A 21,203-nucleotide genomic window follows, 5' to 3' on the forward strand; every position below is an offset into this window, starting at 1 on the left:
ACTATTACTTCCCTTGATCTAGATGCTATACTCCTATTGATGCAGCCCAGAATTGCATTGGCTTTTTTAGCTGCTGCATCACACTGCTGACTCAAAGCCGAACAGTAGAAGGGCACCAGCAGTAGGAGGCCTCATTAGGGAAAGTGCACCTTGGTTTAAGAACAGCTTTGGTTTAAGAATGGACTTCCAGAATGGATTAAGTTCGTAAACCGAGGTACTACTACTGTATACACACACACACTCACAAAATGAGGGAAACGTGAGAATACACACATACACAGATTTAACATTTTGTAATTCTGTGCTCACTGCACAACAGGCGTGGAGAACTTTTGGCCCTCAAGTTGTTACTGGACTACAACTCCCATCAGCCTCAACAAGCATGGCCAACGGCCAGGGTGGTGGGAGTTGTAGTTCAGCAACACCAGGAGGGCCTAATGCTCCCCACACCTGTAGAACACGTAGCTCTTTTATTAAAATAGCAAACTCTAGTAAGACTGTTACTCCTTTTGTTCCCAACAGAGCAGAGCCCATCTTAAGACTATTTCATTCTGGCAGATCCCTCCTCGATCCAACCTTGTTTTCTTTTGTTTAACGTTCTGAGGAACTGTTCTGGAGAGATCAAAAACTTGCTGGTTATTTTGTGGCGTCATGATTGGTTCTAATTAAAGTATTGTCCTACTGTGGGTTTTTGATTTCCTCCCATTTTGTGAATCTTTTGGTGATCGTTATTTTGTTCTTTTATTCTGCCTCTCCTGCATGGGTACAGCAGTTCCTCCTGCCAAACTAGTCCCCTTGGGGAGCAGGATTTAAACCTCATTTAATCTCCCGCAACCAAGTTGTGATTGTTTAAGCAGAAGTAAAATCAGTCCAGGCCTTCTGCATTTCAGGAAGATGCTCAGCTGAAAGGAGTTGGTGTTTATGCATTTCATGATGATGTTCTACCCAAGGAATATTTCCCCTCCCCCAGATATCTAAAAACTTTGTTTTCTGCCATTAGACTTTATATACTATGAAATGCCACAAAATGTAAGATTCAAATACTTTTTAAAAAGAAAAACTGAAGGGCTGTCTGGTGCAAGTCCATTTAAAGATAAGCAACTCTAAGGAGGGGGCCTTGAAATTTATTCTGCCTGGCCTGCCCCCCTGGCAATGTAATGCACACACAAAGGGAAAAGGTCTGTTGGCATTGCAGTATTACTGGGTAAAGGCTAAGATACAGTTTAGCATTGTGCAGGCATGAAGATGGAACAGGATGAATTTGTCAAAGGAAGGTCTGGCTCAGTGCTAGGGCTCAGTCTTGGCTCACAAGAACTGCTGAGCACTCAGCAAGGTGGCTGTGAGTGGAAGCTGATTGCACAGAAACACTGACCTTATCCTAATGAAAGCTGTGTTAATGGATACAAGGCTTTGTGCTTTATAGACTGAAATATGTTGGATCTCTTTGATCTTTAATTGTGGAAGAGTGCAAATAAAAGATCTGTAGGAATTTTCCCCATCCCAACCCCATGTTAAAAATGGCTTCTCTTGGATGGAGCCTGATAAAACAGACTGTTAATGATGAGATTGAGCCCTTGGCTATAATCAGCATGAACAGCCCCACTTTCTGTTTCTCCTGTGAGCTCCGGCTGAAAAGTAGGCTTACTGTAGAAGAAGAGTTTGGATTTGATATCCCGCTTTATCACTACCCGAAGGAGTCTCAAAGCGGCTAACAATCTCCTTTCCCCTCCTCCCCCACAACAGACACCCTGTGAGGTGGGTGGGGCTGAGAGACTTCAGAGAAGTGTGACTAGCCCAAGGTCACCCAGCAGCTGCATGTGGAGGAGCGGAGATGCGAACCCGGTTCCCCAGATTACGAGTCTACCGCTCTTAACCACTACACCACACTTACTGTACCATTGGTGGAGCAATGAAGAAAGAGCTGCACCACCCTTTTCTCTTCCCATCCATAACTGCACTGAAGCCAGGTGTTGTGTCCTCTTCTCTTTCATTGTCCAGCTTTGCTACCTATGTCTTTTGGGGGGGGGTAGGCAGGAACACTTTCTCTTACATTTTGCAGGGGCTGAGCATGGGGGTGCTACTGTAACCCAAGAACAACTAGCATTGTCTTAATTACAGTGGTACCTCGGTTTGCGACCGCAATCCGTTCTGCGGAGGCGGTCGCTCCCCGAATCGGTTGCTCGCTGAAGGCACGCTTCTGCGCGTGCACGAAGTGCCAATAGAGCGCTGCTGCACAGATTGCTTCTATGCATGCGCGTGCTGCGCAGATTGCTTCTGCGCATCCGAGCGCCGCGGAACCTGGATGTAAACACTTCCAGGTCCACGGTGGTTGGAAACCAAAGCGGTCGCAAACAGAGGCGGTCACAAACTGAGGCTTGACTGTAACAGACTCAGAAGGTCTTTGACTGAGCCATGCACAAATTGGGATTGTTGTGGGGCCCACAATCCAACCTCTTAAGAACCCATGCTTTCATTACAAGCCCAAGTGCTTGTTTCTTATGGCTTCAAAGATAAGATCAGCATAATTATTCAATGGATTAGGTTTACGGTCCAGCTAGTCCTACTGTACATGCTCCCTCCAGCAGTGTCCAGCCAGATGTTCCTGAATGTGATGGAGAAAGTCATCCACTTTTCTTTGTCCCCATCTGTTGGTAACCAATCTTGAATATTGGGGGTAGGGGTTTCCTTTGTTTGATCCTGTGTCTTGTAGTACTTGATAAGAGTTACTGACTGCAATCCATTTAAAAAGCTGGTGGTCATCATTACTGCCACAGCTGCTGGTTTCATTGGGGGGGGGGGCATTTTCTTGCAATAACTCAGAATGTGAGTTTTCCTAGTCCAGGATTGTTATTTTATTTTAAGAGTTTGCATAGCATACATACTGCCCTAGCTAAAGCAGTGGTATGTGTCTTGAACTTCATCCTGGTTGCCTCTGTCATGAACTTTGTGTATTTTGGCTTCATGGATACCCTGACATGTATTTTGTGCAACACACATTCATTGGATGGTACCAGGGAATGCAGCTGATGTTGATGGCATAAGTGTTGAAGGCAAGAAAACTCGGAAGGTGATGGCCTCTCTCCTCTTATGTCTGAAAATTCATTTTATTTATGATGTACTAAAATGTATAGAAAATGGATAATGTGCGTCTGGTAGAGAGAGCTGGGGGTGGGGAGCAGTGAAAATAGTGCTTTTTTACATATGGTATAAGTTTAAGGATGTATTCAGAGAAGGAGACACATAGAAATGGTGGCAGGCTGCCCCTTATATTTTCTGCTTGCTTTTCCAATGTTCCTGCCAGTACTCCATGCACATGTTCTAGAGCCATCAGATAAGATGTTGTCCCCATCTTTGGTGTATACGCTTTCTCTGAGTGCTATTTATATCCCACCAAGCCAGTAACTCCCTCCCTTAACAACCTTGGTATATTCATGGCCCTTCAAGGTGGAATGTGGTGTCCCCTAGTAGTTTGGAGAGGTGGTGCCATCTGCTTTGAAGCATTGCTGCATCATCACAGGCATGCCATGCCAGGGACTAATGGTGTTGGGAGAGTCATCCTTGAAACCCACGGTTCTTTAGAGCACCATCTTTACTACTCTCCACAAACCCACAAAGGTGCTGACTCATTGGTGGCCCAAAGGCTGCTGCTCTTCTGAGCATTTTTAACTGGGTGGGGGTGATGAAAAAGCTGGATTTATTGATTATGGCTCCTGAAGTACCGGCATCAATAATTCAGAAGAGCAGTTGGCAGGAAACGGAGGCCTCGGAGTGGGGCAAGGGAATGTGACAGCTTGGAAAGGGAGCGGAGGAGGAGATAAAAAGCCTGGCCAGGGAATATTCACACATAATCTAGTCTGAGATGGATGTTGGGCAAAAGTGCAGATTGAAATTGATGAGTTTGTTACCCGCACTGGGATGGATGGGCTCAGTTGTGGATCCTGAGAACTGTCTGTGGGATGAAAATGTGAACAAGGGTAGTGATAGGTAACCTCAAACCAGAGGCTCCCCAATATAACCCATTCATTTTCTGGAGTAAGCAGGCCTGAAGACTCCATGTTGCCCATGTGGCATAAAATTCAGCTTGCATGCTCACAGTTTCCTTAAACATGTTCATACCAGAAGTCCAACATCTGTGGAACTTCTGGGTATGCCGTGCTGCATCGTGAGCAACAGCTTCCTCTTGTGGCATCTGTTGTGAAACCCTGGACAAGAGGGACTCTGAGCTGTGGGACAATGGCAGAGCATCTGCTTTGCATGCAGAAGGTCCCAAGTTCAATCCCCCATATCTCGAGGTGGAGCTGAGAAAGTCCAGTGCCTGAAACCTGGGAGAGCCTCTGCCTGTCAGTGTAGACGGTACTGAGCTAGATTGACAAAGGGCCTGACTCAGTATAAGACAGCTTCCTATATTCCCTAGGCTCTCATCAATCTAGAGGACAGTTGAGAGTCTAAGCTTGCCAAACAAACCCCTTCAAATTATGTACTATAGAATACATAAACCAGCAAATGTTGCAAGAACTGCAAATCGTCTTTGAGGTCTTTCCATCCTGCTCACTCAGAAGGGGAGTTTTCACCATGATGATGGTATCAGCCCTTATCAAAATCACTGAGCTTGGTGCTGAAGAGCCAAAGTAATGCCGAGAATACTAATATAGGATGGTGTCTGCACATCCTTGGTCTGTTCCCTTTTGCTTACTCTGAGATTGAAATCTGTTCCAGTTTTATCAGCCTCTCAGCAGCAGGTTTGTCTTCCTCGTCCTCTGCACCCACCACAGGGGAAATAGTAGCAAACCTTGTGCTAGTTGCTAATCTGGGCAGTTCACTGGCTGCCATGTACCTCCCCATCATGGCAGCTCTTCCAGTAAGTACATTGTCCATATTGTCAGTGGTGCCACACTCCTTTGGAACATGAAATTATCTCCTTCTGCACTTTCCCTTAGGCTACATCTAGCATTGTAAAAGAATATACAGGATACCTCCTGTAGCTCTTAAAAGGGCTCTGAGCTGCCACCACCTGTAAGTTCACTGCAGAGCAACAAGGAAATACCAACTACAAGTCATTATCCATGTTGACGGCTCTATGCCTTAGTTATTTAATTGTATCTCCTGGCATTCTAGTCTCTCTCAGGTTCGTTCCCAAAAAGGTATAGTAAACCAAAGCAGCAGAGGTACAAATATAGCCTTTACCAAATGGCCAGTGACTTTCATGGAGGAAGGTTAATAATGGGATACTGCAAAGAATCTTTCTTGCAACCTGTGCTGTCTGGGGATGGAGGGAGTTGCAGTCCAGAACACCTGTACAGCACCAGTCTGGCAAAGGCAATCAGTGCCTGGTAAGTGTCCCTGAGGAAAGAATTCCACAAGCAGGGTTCTATGAATCAAAGGTTCCACTCTGCAGCAGCACCCACCTCAGTGACATGCAAACGAGGGCTTTTGAGATGGATCTTAAAGACTGGGGCAAAGTCTCATGACAGCACATGAGCCTTCTGATTAGATATCCTGGTTCCAAGCCATATGGGAATTTATAGGTCAAAATCAGCGTCTTGAATTATGCATAAGAACAAATTGGAAGTGAATGAGCCTCTTTTTAATACTGATGAGATTTCTTCTAATCAGCTAGTACCAGTCAGTACGGTAATCCAGATGCCATATTCTGAACCAATGGAAGTTTCTGAGTGGTCTTCAAGGGTGGCCCAGTGTACAGCTTGTTACAGTAGCTGAATCTGGATCTTACTAGCGCATGAATATCACCAGCTGTGGGAATAGTTTAGGTTATTCTTATATCTCCTGACTGTAGGACTACAGATATATAATTGGTGAAGCAATGTTTAGTTTTGCACTTATAGCCATGCATTTTTTTTCTCTGTTCAACCATTACTCCTCTTCCCTTCTAAATTTCTCTCACTCAGTTGGAATTGCCATATATTAGCCCCACGTGGTGCTGTGGGTTAAACCACAGAGTCTAGGACTTGCTGATCAGAAGGTCAGCGGTTTGAATCCCTGCAACGGGGTGAGCTCCCGTTGCTTGGTCCCAGCTCCTGCCCACCTAGCAGTTCGAAAGCACATCAAAGTACAAGTAGATAAATAGGGACCGCTCCGGTGGGAAGGTAAACAGTGTTTCCGTGTGCTGCTCTGGTTTGCCAGAAGCAGCTTTGTCATGCTGGCCACATGACCCGGAAGCTGTCTGCGGACAAACGCTGGCTCCCTTGGCCTATAGAGCGAGATGAGCGCCGCAACCCCAGAGTTGGACACGACTGGACCTGATGGTCAGGGCCCCCTTTACCTTTACCTTTAGCCCCACCTAGTAGCTGGAGGGACAGCATACATATACAAGTTTTTATTTATTATATGGATTGTACCTGATTTTGCAAAGAGCTGTGTTCAAGTTTTGCTTTATTACAGCTTTATATATCTTTTGGTGTTAGTTGTTTCTGAGTGAGAAGCTGTTTGATTTGGCTTCCCTGGATGTTTTAAATGGGAGAATGAAATTGCAGTGAGAGTAGGCACCAAGGACAGCTACAAAATTTGCTGTGTACTTTTTTCCAAGGTCTAGAAGTCTGCATCCTTCCTTCTCCTTCCCGCAGATAGGTACACACAATCATTTAAAGTGTTCCGTAGCACCCTCATTTTTTACTTTCAACAGAGGACTCTGAGCTAATTGTCCTTCTGTGGCTTATTTCAGCCATGTATGAAATACTGCCAATATAGCTTTAAATTTGCTCACCTTTCTGATGACTTTTTCTGGGGTGAGTTGCATTTGGGGGACTGGCTTTAATGTGACCACAACAATGTATTCTGCCCTTTTCTGTGGATTGCATCTCTCCTGTGTATAGGGCTCTTCTGGTAGTTGTGGGAGCTCCTTTTCATTGGAATCAGTTATTGGAGCCAGTGCTAATTCATATGTACCCCTGTGTGCAGGTACTTGCAAATACTTTGTTCCTTTTGGTCTCTTGTAGTGAATTCTGGCGTTTTCATCCCAACTTCCTTTAAGCTTGTTCAGAGAGCTGTGGTGAAATTGGATGATACAACACTGGGCAGTGTTACTCATATGACTTGTTTGTGTTCATCCTGAAAGGATGATTTAGTTCTGTGGAGACCAAACCTGTGCTTCAGGTTAGAACTGAGGCAAGATGTGAAAGTTTTTTACTGCATACAGTTCAGGATTCACAACAACCAATGAGAAGTGGGGGGCAAGGCACAGATAGGAGTGGATCAGACTTCTATTCACAATAGTGAGATTAGTCTTCCATGAGGAATAAAAATATGTTCAACTGGCAAGAGAGACAGTGTGTATGATCTGGAGCAAGTTGCTCAGGATAAAGATATACTTGCTTCTTGGGCTGATTTATTATTTATTGTGCATCTAGGGGCTATTTTCTGTAGAGCACGATCATAAATCTATGTGGTCATCAACTGAAGTAAATGTCCCCCAGCCTCTCTAGTGGGTGTTTTGTGAAAAAGATGGAGTATGTAGCTTTCATGTTGTGCAAAACCCCATTGTCCTTTTGCAGTCTTGGTAGGTGTGCTATGTTCAGTGGATCATACAGCAGAGGGGGGGAAGTGTGTGTGAGAAAGTGAGTGACTATCTTTTAAAGTTACTCTTCCTTGTGAAATTATTATCTATGGCACTGTTCAAAACTGCCCAAAGAGCAGGTGCTGAAACAAAATGCCCAAAGCCAGGAGAGCAAATAAACAACTTTATTGCTTCCCAAAACCATCTTTCCTTTTAAGTACATGTTTGACTGCTGTGTTCTCAGTGTTCTGATTGAAAGGTGCTGCTTTAATTTGGTGGTTTGTGTTCCCTTCCTTCCTGGAAATGTCTTTGCACCTGGCCTGGCCTGATGTGAGGCAAATGTCCCTAACTGCTTGGCTGTGTGGGCCATACTGTCTCTCATTTCTCCTGTATTGCTCATCTCTTTAGCTATTGCTGTTTGTCTCCATTTGTCAGTCATTGCCACTTCTTTTCAATAAGAACATCCTTGCAGTCATGAGTTAAAACAGAGACATGCATGCGCACAGACACACTTGCACACAAGCTTAAAAGCAGCAACATTTAAATTGACCTGAGGAAGTAAATAGGAAGTAATATTACAATGGTGCTAAAAAAAAATCATTTCTGGGCAAAAAAAGGTGAGTTTATCTGATATCTACTGGCCTCAGTAGCAATCTAGTATAACTGAGGCTAGAGGAAATAATGCCTTTAAATTACCCCCATAAATAAGTATCTTGGTGTGTGCTGCTGGACTACAACTTCCATCATCCCCAGCAATTGACCATGCTGGCTGGAGTTAATAAGAAATAGATTCCAACAGCATCTGGAGGGCAATCGGTCCAACAACCCTAGTATAAAGCTATTCTTATGCATTCTTGAGACAAGTATGAAAGGATCTCCTTTCATACCTTCTCATCCTATCAAAAATTAGGCCGCTTCTTGGGCAAAACATTCAGGTGAAAGAATAATAAAACAACTGAAATCAGACAAAACAATAGCATATCAAATAAAATCGTCAATAAATCCAGCAATAAAGTGAGAAATGGCAGAAATTAACTATCTCTTAGTAGCCAAGATGGACAGGAATATCTTCACTGGGCATCAAAAAGACAAGAGTTGGTGCCAGCAAAGTATCCCTGGGAAGAGTATTCCACATTACACGGGTGAATTCACTGGAAAAGCCCTGTCTTCCCTATCACCACTCACCACATTTCTGCAGGTGGCAGCACTCAGAGCAGAGCCTCTTAACGATAGGGCAGGTTCATTTTAGATACCCCGTTCCCTGGCCATGTAGATCTTCCCTCCCCAGCCCTCAAATAGGTATGTGTGCTTAAGTGCTAGCTAATTAATTAATTACAAAATAAATAAATAAAGTTAAAGGGTGATATATAAATTTATTGATAAAGAGAGCTGGGAAAAACCCCAGAACTAAGTGCTCAGTGGCCTGAGCACTATTTACTCTCTCTGAGTTCAGCACAACTTGCATCCTCATAACTTTGGAATGTATCCAACTAAGTCATACTCAAGGAAAAGCCATTTAAACCATTGGATTTAAGTTAGTCAAGTCCATTGCTTTTAATGAGTCTACTCTTAGAATGACTTTGTTGGGTACGGCCCTGCACTTAAAGTGTAATGTCTAATCAGAAGTAAGTTCCACTGAGTTCAGTGGGGCTTACTCCCAGGTAAAGGTTTGCAGTCTTAAGAGTTGTGGCCTTAGTCTTATTTAAGAGATTTTGTTGATGAACGGAGGGGAAACAAGACCTTTCTGGCCTCACATTTGCAGTGATAATGGGGAGACCTGCAAAGCTCAGAGAACAAGGCAACTGATAACCAACACACAAAAGGTGAGGATCAATTACAGCCAGACTGCTGTAGTCTGTAGGTTTTTTGGCAATAAGATGGCAACCATGCCAACCTTTACAGCTGCCTTTTATCCAACCCTCCTGTCTGTTTCTGCACACATTCAATGTCTGCACCCTTCATTTATTCCTCATCCTCTGTGGGTTGCAACCGCATGTTATGTTTTAATTTGTACAGCTCAGCCTTATACCTCATTTGCCTTAAAATGCTGACCATTCATACAGGAACTTACTTCTCCACACAGCCTCTGCTGCTTTCCTAGAGCTAGGAAGAGGAAGGAGCACATCTTTACTCCCAGCCATTTTCTCCTGAGAACTAAGGGTGGAGCCTAAAGCCCTCATTCACCTGCACTGAGCTACTAGATCTAACTCTCATTTGGAATAATAGAATTGTAGAGTTTGAAGGGACCAGGAGGGTCATCTAGACAACCCCCTGTAATGCAGGAATCTTTTGCCCAACATGTGGCTTAAACCCATGATCCTAAGATTAAGAGTCACATGTGATACTGACTGAGCTCCACATCATGATACAGCCTTCCAGGGTATCATGCTGCAAAATGCCATGTCACTCATCCACTGGAGCAGCTGATTTCTTGGGGCAGAGAGTGCACACTTAAACACCTGGCTGCAGTTTCTTTGGCCCTCCAAGTGATGCAACTTCCTTTGGGTCAGGCACAGAAAACCTGTGGCACTCCAGATGTTGCTGGACTCCAACTTCTATAAGCCTTAGTCAGCATCGCCAGTGGTTGATAAGAATCCAACAATATCTAAAGGGCCACAGGTTCCCCATCCCTTCTTCATGCCCAACTGATGCTCAGTGGGAGCATGCATGTGCTTTAGAAGAGTTGTGAGTCATTGTTGGGTGTACTGTTGACAATGCTGGATCCATGTCCTTGTTGCATTGAAGCCATGCATGACTGTCTTTCCAATCCATACCATGTCTGTTGTGGCTGGTGCTTAGGGATCGGGTGTGGGTGGAACGAAGGGTGCCATCATATGTTAATGCTTCTCCTGGTTGGCAACTGTCATCTCTTTGCAGGCAACCCACCTGGCCACGCTAAAAAAGCCCTGAAGCAGCGGTTCCTCAAGCTGCTGCCCTGCTGCCGTCAGCCCAAATCCATCCCCTCAATCAGCGAAAGCAAGTGACACTTTATCCCTCTCTGTGTGTCTTCTCTGTTCTGTGACATCATTAACTCCCAGGAGCAGGGGAAGTGGGAGAAGGGATTCCTTCTGTATAGTATTTATATAAAATACTTGTATGCCACTTTTCTCAAACGTCAATCCAAGGCAGTGTATTATAAAAGGACTGTGAGAATGATGTAGGCAGGGACAAAAGGGAATAGAGGAGACAAAATGTAGGCTCTCTGCCTCAAGCCGCTAATTGTACATGGCTGCTTTGTGGATGAACTTGTGTCTGGGATAGCTGTCTTCTCCAGCTTTCTACTCCATTTGACAGAGCTCAAAATGAATAGGAAGACAAAGGACAGCAAGGAGGGGATTTTGTCCTAGAACACTGGAGGGGGCAGGTTGTATTTGGAGGCAATATATGCAGCCATCATGACAACAGCCGATGCATCTCATTGATTGATTACTTATAATTGTGTGTTTGTACCCAAGTGGTAAGACTAGAAGAGAGGGTTGGGTTTGTCTGTGCTGCCAATTAAAACCTGCTTCTGCCTTAGTCAATGCTTCTGCCACTTATTTGATGCTGTTAAGAGTTTGGCTTCCTTGATTATGGTGAATGGACCTGGCATTGTGAATTTGCTTGCCTAGCAACTACTGTAACATGTTTTGGAATCCAAAGCAGCATTAGTGGTTCTGCTGCTTGTCATAAGAATCTTTCTACTTCCATTATCTCTGCTTGTATATTAATAAGTCAACAGGAAATACAAAAATGCCACAAGCATTTCCTTCTTCCCAAGGAAAGTAAACCCGGTAGCACTGACTCTGGTCTTCTCAATGTGCATTGAAGTGAGGAGTGCATAACATTGTTCACAGCCTGTGTCCATGGAAGATGTTGTAACAACTCTTATCTCTGGTTCCTATCCAAACTAGTCTGAATTTAATACTTATCATTTCTCTTGATGCCGTATTGGGAGGGGGGCATTAATGCATTTCACAAACAGGGCTCTATCCTGAATTGACCAAAGCTCTCTAAACCTCCTCTAGGCCAGGATGATACTGCAGCACTTGATTTCTGGCTGTAATCCAGGTGTGAGAAATTGCATCTAAAGGTAGTTCCACAGAGTACATGCACGTCTACGGTGTAGCAGGAAAAGTAAAGAGAGCAAAGTCTGTCCAAGCTTTAGCAACATGAGATGGGTCTATTTGTGCCAATGCAGGGTAGGGAAGGAAATTTGACACCTCACTTTGAAAAAAAATTAATTCAAGGAATGGAGGTGGGATGCTTTGGTTCTGTCCATGCTATACTTTTGAAGCTCTTTCTTTTCTTGCAGACAGTGTAGAGGATGAGTTTGAGCTCTCCACTGTTTGTCATCGGCCCGAGGGCCTGGATCAGCTGCAGGAGCAAACCAAGTTCACCCGCAAGGAGCTGCAGGTCTTGTACCGAGGCTTCAAGAATGTGAGTTGGAAAGAAACTCCCCTTCCTGCTGGTGCACTTACAAGCTTGCTTGGGGGTCATTTCTTTTCCCTATACTAGGGTTTTAAAAAAACAAGTACAAAACTTTTGGATAGAAAGGAAGAGACTGTCCTTTTCCATATTGTTGAAGAGAGCCTATTTTAAAATATCCACTCACTACACATCGATTTTGCAATTTGTAACTTGCTCACTCACAGTCACAAAAACTATAACTATAATGAAATCCTCTTTTGTGACTATAGGCAGGCACTTCCAAGACACTGTCCAGCCAAAGTGCCTCCCATTACTCAGGAACAAAGATGAAGTGTCAGACTCCTTGTATGGCTCCAGTAAGCGATATCTCTCTCTCTCTCTCTCTCTCTCTCTCTCTCTCTCTCTCTCTCTCTCTCTCTCTCTCTCTCTCTCTCTCACACACACACACACACACACACACACACACACACACACTTCCCCCTTGAGTGTCTATACAGCAGCACACACCACTAATTCTCATAGAAATGAAGTTGCACCAGTATTTCCACATGGGGTGGCATGCTTCTTTCTGCTTTTGAACCACTCATCCCTCCTAGGCCAGTAATGGATGCCTCCAAAGCACAGAGGGATTTTCTTTGTGATGTTTGAATGCCAGAGGAATCCAGCTACATGCTATGACTTCCTCTGAGCCTGGGGAGGCACCCTACACACCCTCTTGCTATATCTTACTGGCTATATTCTACACCCTGATTGGAATTTATTCCTGTATTATCTCAAGTGTAACCACCAGTAGATAATAGGATAATGCTGCTTTCTGCTTTCAGAAGCATTTGTTTTACTTACTTACATACTTACTTACTTACTTACACACACGCACACACACCACCCGTAGTCTGAGAGACACTGCTCAAGTTTTTCCCTAGGAGGTGATTTGCTTTCTGTCATTGGTTATGAGAGTCAGCTCCTCAAAGTCCTCTTTGATGACACACTTCACCACACTGGCCCTACTTTGGGTTATCGTTTAGACTAGCTCTTCCAAGGTGAACTTGTCTGCACTTTTCCATTTGACAGGAGTGCCCTAGTGGCATTGTTAATGAAGAGAGCTTCAAGCAGATCTACTCACAATTCTTCCCACAGGGAGGTGAGTGCCACTCCCAGCTGAGATCTTTTGGAGGAACTGGGAGGCCAGATAAGGACAGTGAGTGGCTTGGCGGCTGCTAGAAATAATTTGGGATATATTCTTGAGGGCCTTGGCACAGTCATCTTCAGCTGCCCATAGCTTCCCTGCCTGCTGTGCCAAGCACAGCTCCTTGCCCAAGAGAGCGGTCCATGACATATCTTTATAGTTAAATATGGCTTCCTCTTTGCTCAATTTTAAACAGGCTTTTAAGACCATTTTACTTGAGCAGGCTTTTCTTCTTAAGTGCCAGGACTGTTCTTTATCATGATAATATGTTTTTATTTGTAAGCTGCCTTGAGTATACAGACAATAAATATTGCCATAAATAAATAACATATCTATGTCTAAGGGGAAGCAACAATAATTTCCTGGCACTTTATAAAGTATTTCCAAAAGCTGTAGCTATAGTCACTCTCTCTGGTTGTTCTCTGCCTGCTATTCGGTTGGTTTGTTGACATCTGGTAAAAGGCCTCCTAATCATTTACTGTGATGCACTTCTTTTCAGATTCCAGTACATATGCAACTTTCCTTTTCAACGCATTTGACACTGACCATGATGGCTCAGTCAGTTTTGAGGTAAGATTCTACATGCAGTTATTTAGTTATGTTATTTATAGAGCAACTTTTATAACAAACCTTGACTGGGTGTTTCACAGAATAAAAAACAATGCTTCTGGCATTGCAAACAAGCCCACAAAAAGTGGGCTTACGATTTCGTTTATCCAGCAGCCCACAGCATTTCTAAGCAGAGAAGGGCACTTCCCTCTTCTTACAGCCTGCTTGGCTTCTATGCTGAGTGCAGGGGAGAGATGGAGCACACAGTCCCTCCACCACTGCTCACCTGTGTGCAGTTTGTCAGGTGTTTTAATTGTGTACTTTTATCACTGATGTATATGCTGCCCTTTGGGAAGAAGGGCAGGATATAAATTTAATTTTAAAAGAGATTCCTTGTCACCTATGAATACCAAATGAGTACTTTAACAGAGGGTAATAATTCAGTAGTAGAGCATCTGCTTTGCATGCAAAACAACCCTGGTCGATTCCTAGCATCTCCAGGCAACACCATGCCCTTCAGCTCTACTGATTCTAAAATCTCACAATAATTTCTGCACTTTCAGTTTATGCACCTAAACCCTGCAACTCAGCAGGTCAGTGAGGCCACCTGCTGGAAGTGCATGGACCTGCCTTTCTGAGCTCTTTGCTAAGTAGAGTGAGGGCAAATGACAAATAAAAGACACAGACATCCTACCTGAGGAAGGCAACTTTCCCACTCTCTCCAGTGAACAACCACAACAGCTCTCTCTCTCTCTCTCTCTCTCTCTCTCTCTCTCTCTCTCTCTCTCTCTCTCTCTCTCTCTCTCTCTCTCTCTCTCTCTTGCCTATTGATTTTCCCAAAAGTTTTGTGAACTTTTATTTGTGTGTATTTATTATATTTCTCTCCTCTCAAGTACACTCTGTAGATCATTTTACTTCAAGATTCAAGAGTGGGTAGCAATAAGTTAATAAATATAAAATAATTACCGTATGTACTAGATATCTGAAATTTCCTCAGTCTACACACTTAAATAAAGCCAATGGAAAGGCTGCCCTAATGGAAACAAATTTAAATGAATGAAAGAATGTTATGCTGACAGATTGCCTGAGAATACTTCACCATTTTCTCTTGATGTTCTAATTTCAAATTCATTTGTCAAAAAAATAATCATGAAGGTTGAAGCAGGAGGGTCAGCAGGAAAGCTCTTAAGTCAGGGGTGAGGAAACCTTCCGATGTTGTTGGGATTCCAGTTCTGATCAGCCCCAGCCAGCTTGGCCAATGTGATGGGATGATAGGAGTTGTAGTCCAGCAGCATTTGGAGGGTCACAGGCTCCCCACTCCTGCTCTAGGGTATTAAACAATTAGATACTCAGTAATTCTTTCTGCAGGTGGGTTTTTACCCTGTGAATTGCTCTTTGCAGTTTGTTGCCATTGGGTCTCCTCCACATCCCAGAATTTCTCAAGCCTTCACGGCACTTGAGCTAAACTTGATTGTTTCTTCACCCCACCCCCTTTCCCCCCATCTTCATTCCCCTGTAGGATTTTGTGGCTGGCTTATCCATTATTCTACGTGGTACTATAGATGATCGGCTCAACTGGGCCTTCAACCTCTATGACCTGAACAAAGATGGCTGTATCACCAAAGAGGTATGTATAGAGGGAGATGGAGTCAATGGTACCAGAAGATATTGGGCTCTCCTGCTTGTTGTCCACTTTCTTATGAATCTCGCTCAGCCCACAATCGAGTTCTGATTTCTGCTGGCCATTCTTTTTGTGTTCTTGTCTTGCAGGAAATGCTGGACATAATGAAATCCATTTATGACATGATGGGCAAATACACTTACCCAGCCATGCGAGAAGAAGCACCTCAGGAGCATGTGGAAAACTTTTTCCAGGTGAGCCTTGAGTCAGGACATTTCCATGAGTGGAGAAAACCCAGTGAAATTAATGAACATAACTAAGGACCATTCATTTCAATGGGTCTACTCTGAGCAAAACATAATTACTACCCCATGTCAGTATCCTGCAGTTCTACAAAACCTTCCCATCCCTGGCAGTTGAGCAAGTGGGTTATTTTGGTCAAGATATTTGGGTTTGCCCTCTTCCTAGAAGAGCCTTTCCATCTTGGCACCCTCCAGACATTTTGGATTCCAACTCCCACCATACCTGCCCAGCGTAACCAATGACCAGAGATAATGGGAGTTGTATTTCAACACATTTGGAATGCAAATGTGTGCATTTGGGTACAGAGTCAACACAGAGTAGAAAACTCAGCACAGGATTTTGTCAGAACTTTAAGCTTTCCCAATGGGCACTCTTCCTTCCTCTTTCCAGTAGAGGCAGCATCGCCCATCTTACTGTTATGATCATAGCAGTGGACCTGTTTGCAGCGCCAGCCCACTGCTATTTCCTTGGATGCTTGCAAGATGTCATTAGTGAGGTAGGGGGCCATTCTCTGTCAGAAATGCCTTTGAAGCTACCTAGAAGCTGACAGGTTCCCTGACCAGGTCTGCCTCAAGGATGTCCTTCCTGACTGTGGGTGTTGTAGTGGGCTTCGTGTGCCTGCTCCTAGGAAACAGATGTTACCTTGCCTTTAATTCTCATATCCCTGGTGCTTGCATTTCAGAAAATGGATCGGAACAAGGATGGAGTGGTGACTATTGAGGAATTCATTGAGTCCTGCCAGAAGGTAGCATACCCCCATTAGAGAAGGGTGGGGATATTGCATTATTATCAGTGGGTAACAGACCACTGTTATTTTTCTGCCATGTATAAAAAGGGGGTGGGGGTTGAAAAGGTCCTTTACACCCAAGGTATAGTTTGGGGGGGGGGGCGGAGGGAATCAAAGCTGATCATTAGTTCCAGGACTTCTTAATTATTATAACTTGTCCTCTTTTCTTTGGCAGGATGAAAACATCATGAGTTCCATGAAGCTCTTTGACAATGTGATCTAGCTGGCCACTCCTGGAGCCCAGACCTTCACACACACTCCTGGGGCTTCTCTTCTTGGTGTATCCCTCTGAGGCATTCTTCTCTTGGCTGTATGGACAAAGCAGCCCCTTGTCCATGCTGGACTGGGAGACATTTGTGGAGACCATGTATTCGAGATGCAACTGGGGGAAAGTCCCTGCAATGGGAACCACGGGGGTGGGAGGGAGCCTTTGGCTGGGTTGGACCAAGGCCCAGCAGGGGAAACAGCCTGACATCCACAAGCACTTCTTCTGGGCATTGAAAAGAAGGGGGGGGGAACCGGATTAACCTGCTGCCTCCCCTAGGAAGCTGCACTGCCCTGTCACCAAGTAGTATGCCCACCATTTAGGGCCTTCCAAATCACAGCAACCCCCGACCCTTCACTGGGGTTCCAAGCAGGTTCCACACCACCAAACGGCAGTGCAACCGCTGATTGCCAAGGACTTTAAAAGGATTTTGTGTGTGTGCAATCTTACCCACTGCCTATAGGGAGTGGACTCCATCTAATTACACCAAGGCTCTCACTGCAATTCCCTGAAGCTTCCAGTTGGGAGATAAATTTCCCAGTGTCAAGGTAACTTGCCATCCTGGCACTAAACTCTGGGTGAGAGCTGAGGCAAAGAAATAGAGAGTGAGTGGGATTTTGCTTTGTGGTTTCTTTCCTTTACATCGTCAACAGGGAAGGAAAACTGTGTGCCATTCATGAGAGGCAGGTACAACACAACCTTTAGCTTTCATTTACAAATCAGGAGGGAGGGCTGAATTATGCTTGGATTCCCATGGCAAGAAAGTACACTAAGCTTGATCAGATCTTTTCCTTGCATCTCTCCCCCCCCCCATATAAACTGTCATGAAAACAGGGGTAGAAGTGGTGAGGACATGTCACTAGAAATGTTTAAGTGAGGATGGAATCTCTGTGGTCTCACTGGGCTGAGTCTCTATGTAGCCTGAGATAATGATAATAATACTATCTGTTACGCAGCTCCAACAACTGAGGGCCATACAGAAAGTAGGTGTCAAGAGCTCAGACATCCTTCAGTGAGAAGAAACTCAGGGTTCAGCTAAGGTTTACGGGTGACAGTCTGGAATCAGCCAAGGGTATGCTTTGACCTTGAGCCAAGTTCACTGAAAGATAAAAACATGACATAGCTCCTTGACTTACAGTGATAATGGTGAATGGAAGAGGTGGAAGAGGGCATGTGTGAGAGTAGGTAAAAGAAAATCCTAGGAATCTCATTAGAGGGTGGGGAGAGCTTTGCTGTTTCTTCCCTGTGCCAACTATCTCTTTAGCTGCTGCTCATCTCTCTGTGATGCTTACCCGCTTTTCATGTTTTATTACAAATAAGCCCTTGGGTCATTCAGAAGCAGAAACAGTATGGGCAACCGGCATCTTCAGAGTGTTTATGAATCTCCAACAGAGTGCCAGGTTCTGCACAGAGCACAGCAGCAACACTGCACAGATCACACTAGCTGGCCAGGACAAGGATACTGTAATGGGTCAGAGATTCATAATGAGCAACGGGAGTGGACTAGCCAGAGGAGCTGAAAATGTAGGTCTTGTGGAAGAGCTTAAATTGGAATAAAGAAGCTGTTTGATGCATGGAGGTAAGAGTGGCATGGCAAGGTAGGAGACGAAAACTGATGAAAGAGGAGTTGCGTAAACTGCAGAGGCCAACGTGGAATGTAAACAAAGACAAAGAAAGAGAAACTGCCTGTAACAGAGATATGAAGGGCTTAAGAAGAACTAGAATCTTGAAGCTGATTCTAGTATGACAAGACCACTCAGATTAAGGTGAAGTATAGGGAAGAGACAAGGATGATACTGAATAGGTTTAGGGGTTTTTTGGCCATACAAACAGGTACTGTATCCCAACGAAGGCAGAAAAGTGATGAAAGAGTTAGCGAGCCAGAGGCTGAAGTACTCAACAGCAGGCAATATCCTAGCATCCCCTGCAGTACACAAGCTAGTTCTACCAATGTTCTTAATATCTTATCCACAGCCCTAGTTTTATCCCAGCACTTAACGCCTCTCAGGCTCATCTCAGTTGTTATTCCTGCATCCTAACAACCAACCCTATACTTTAGCTCCCATCTCAGACTACAGTTGCAATCTTGAGTAGGCACTTGGCAGTCTAGAGCAAGATTCAAAGACCCACAGAAATGAGATTCTTTGTTCTGTGGTCTGAAAGTGAAATGTATCATTCAAGAGTGTATGAAGGACAGGAATTGGAACTGGCCAGCTCAGGATTTTTAGCTATGCAAACAGACTTCCATGTGCACTGGAGCCCAGCTTTGGCTCTTCTCCTTCCTGAGGCTGCCATTTCAGTTCTTGCCAACCCATCATGCCAGCACTTAAGGGTCCCTCTTTGTGTAGTTCAGATGTGTTTTCTGCTAAGGGTCACAGCTGGGATCAAATTTTGGAGATTGGGAACAGTTTGGCATCTACAGGGTGGTTATTTTTATTTAAATTTGTACAATGCCTGGACCCATAACCACACTATGTTTTTAAAGTTCCTTTACCTTGGCTTAGTTTCTCCTCCCCATGCCTCCAAATTATTTTAACAATCCCATTCCTGTATAACCCTCCCCAAGCCAGTCCCTTCCACACATGTATTCTCTTCAATGAAACAATTTCTAACCACAAACATCCTCCTACCATCTTGCACTCCCATCTTCCATCCAAGAAAGCCTGTTTCTGTGCACAACACAACAGTTTCCTTTCTCCTGCATCTCTCCCATCCTCATTCCTCACCAGTACCCTCCTATCTGAATTTTCTCAAACGTAAGGGTTTACACTAGTGTTTCTTACCCCTTAAGGCCTATAGGAGAAGCTGGAGTACTCATAACCAGTCGGAATAGTGTAATAGTGCTCTGCTACCCTGCAATTGCTCACAGGGCAGCTTCCAGTATAAAAGTTGCCTACTGTGGTATATGTGTATGTGACATCGGAGCATGTTCTAATTGCCATCCTGAAATCATTGATATGGCCACAATGTGTATGGTAGATCACTTTCCCTTGTATAGAAAATTCCCATGCTGCCATTGCTAGGAATATCTTGTGGTGATGTAGAAACTTCACACACATCCGGGGAAACCCACACTTTATGTTCACTGCATGAAGCAGATATCATGTGGAGGCCATAATATTTAAACTGGTTCTGTTAGCTGTGGATGCATTGCAAGCCACATAACTGACAGCTGGCCACTGCTGAGGGAACTACCCTCAGCAAAGATTAACAAGTACCTGGCTGGTATGCAAAGTTAACACTACCCTTATAACACTGCCACTTCAAAGTGTGTCTAAAGCAGCCCTGTGCTTTTCCGGATGGGTCTTTATGCTGGAACACTCTAGCAGAAGTGATTGTCTCACTTTACTAAGAACCCAGAGTTGTTATTCAGGAACAGAGGTGACAATTCCAAGGCCTTCCTGGTTACAAGCAAGTCAGGGTGGAAAGTGCTGTAATCAGAACTGGGAATCACAATTAGTCCAGACTCAAGACTGTCCTGCTCTCAGATACAGGTTGGCTTCGGAGGCTGCATTTTCAAGAAGGGCCAATAGCATATTTCCTCATATTGTCAGCTACCAAATAAAGATGAGTGTTGGTGAGCCCAAGCAAATTATAAAAGGAGGTGCTTTATACCGTGTTAGGCCAATTAGCCATCCAGCCTGATAACGGTCTGTCTTTTCCAGGTTTTAGGCAGAATTCCTTGCTTCCAGAGATAGTTGCATTCAAGATTAGCCTTCAAAATGCAGCTGCGGCACACTCCCATGAAATGTTGATAGCCTTTCCCACTTTTCGCTGTGTCTGTTATCAGATACAGCCATGGGTCCATTGGAAACTATGGTGGGAAATTGAGAGTAAAGAAATGCCACATAGATTACCTCCTCATACACAGTGATCTTCCACCAGCCCAGGCCAGATATAATCACCTTTAAAAAGGGCTTTTATTCCCTTTCTGACAAAGTACTTCACTATTCCAGGGGATTTTGCATTTGAGAAGTATGTCTTAGGCTGCATACTCAACATCACTTCTAATACAGAGAATTTGTACTTCTGACACTCTTTAATTAAACTGTCACATTCGTAGTAAGGGTGGTCAGAGTGAGAAGATGGTGAATTTGCCCACCATCACTCTTTCAATGCATGTTTATGGGTCAAGTGGGCATTACAGAAACCAGGTTATTCTAAAATAATGAACATAAAGTAGGAGGATATGACCTTTTCATTCGGCGTTACATTGGTTCTATTTGGATCATTTTCTGATTTTGCAAAGCCCATATCCTGACCCGACACTCATCTCCTTGCAGATTGTTCTTTTGTTTGAAACATCTTCATCCTGTCTGTTGATACTCCTAACCTGATGGCAATCCCAATGTGGGTGGGGCTACTGCTCCACTCTTCACCTATACGCCAGCTGCATATTTCTACCTGTGCTCTCACTACAATCACTAAATCAGGGCCAGATGGCCCATTCCCACTGCACTAGTGGGGCACATTGAGCTCTGCTATCAGCTTTGCATTTTCAACTCTGTATATTTTGTATAATAATAAAGATCAAGAATGACAATAAAATGCAACCACAATGGCTATGCACAA

General features: G+C 44.2%; 1 protein-coding gene across 2 annotated transcripts in view; it reads left to right on the plus strand.

Annotated features, from left to right (window-relative positions):
- The window catches only part of KCNIP2 (potassium voltage-gated channel interacting protein 2), a 104,389-nt gene extending 83,229 nt beyond the window's left edge, over positions 1-21,160 (plus strand). Inside the window, exons 2-9 of one of the 2 annotated variants that reach the window (XM_060274688.1) lie at positions 10,388-10,486; positions 11,787-11,929; positions 12,992-13,061; positions 13,606-13,676; positions 15,175-15,282; positions 15,426-15,530; positions 16,262-16,324; positions 16,542-21,160. In XM_060274688.1, the coding sequence (XP_060130671.1) occupies positions 10,388-10,486; positions 11,787-11,929; positions 12,992-13,061; positions 13,606-13,676; positions 15,175-15,282; positions 15,426-15,530; positions 16,262-16,324; positions 16,542-16,589 (707 nt within the window). In that variant the 3' untranslated portion in view covers positions 16,590-21,160. The remainder of the gene's footprint in view (positions 1-10,387; positions 10,487-11,786; positions 11,930-12,991; positions 13,062-13,605; positions 13,677-15,174; positions 15,283-15,425; positions 15,531-16,261; positions 16,325-16,541) is intronic. The other variant, XM_035133896.2, reaches the window with a different exon arrangement.
- Positions 21,161-21,203: the final 43 nt, after the last annotated feature.

The sequence above is a fragment of the Zootoca vivipara genome, chromosome 5 (genome assembly GCF_963506605.1).
Source record: "Zootoca vivipara chromosome 5, rZooViv1.1, whole genome shotgun sequence".
Lineage (NCBI taxonomy): Eukaryota > Metazoa > Chordata > Lepidosauria > Squamata > Lacertidae > Zootoca > Zootoca vivipara.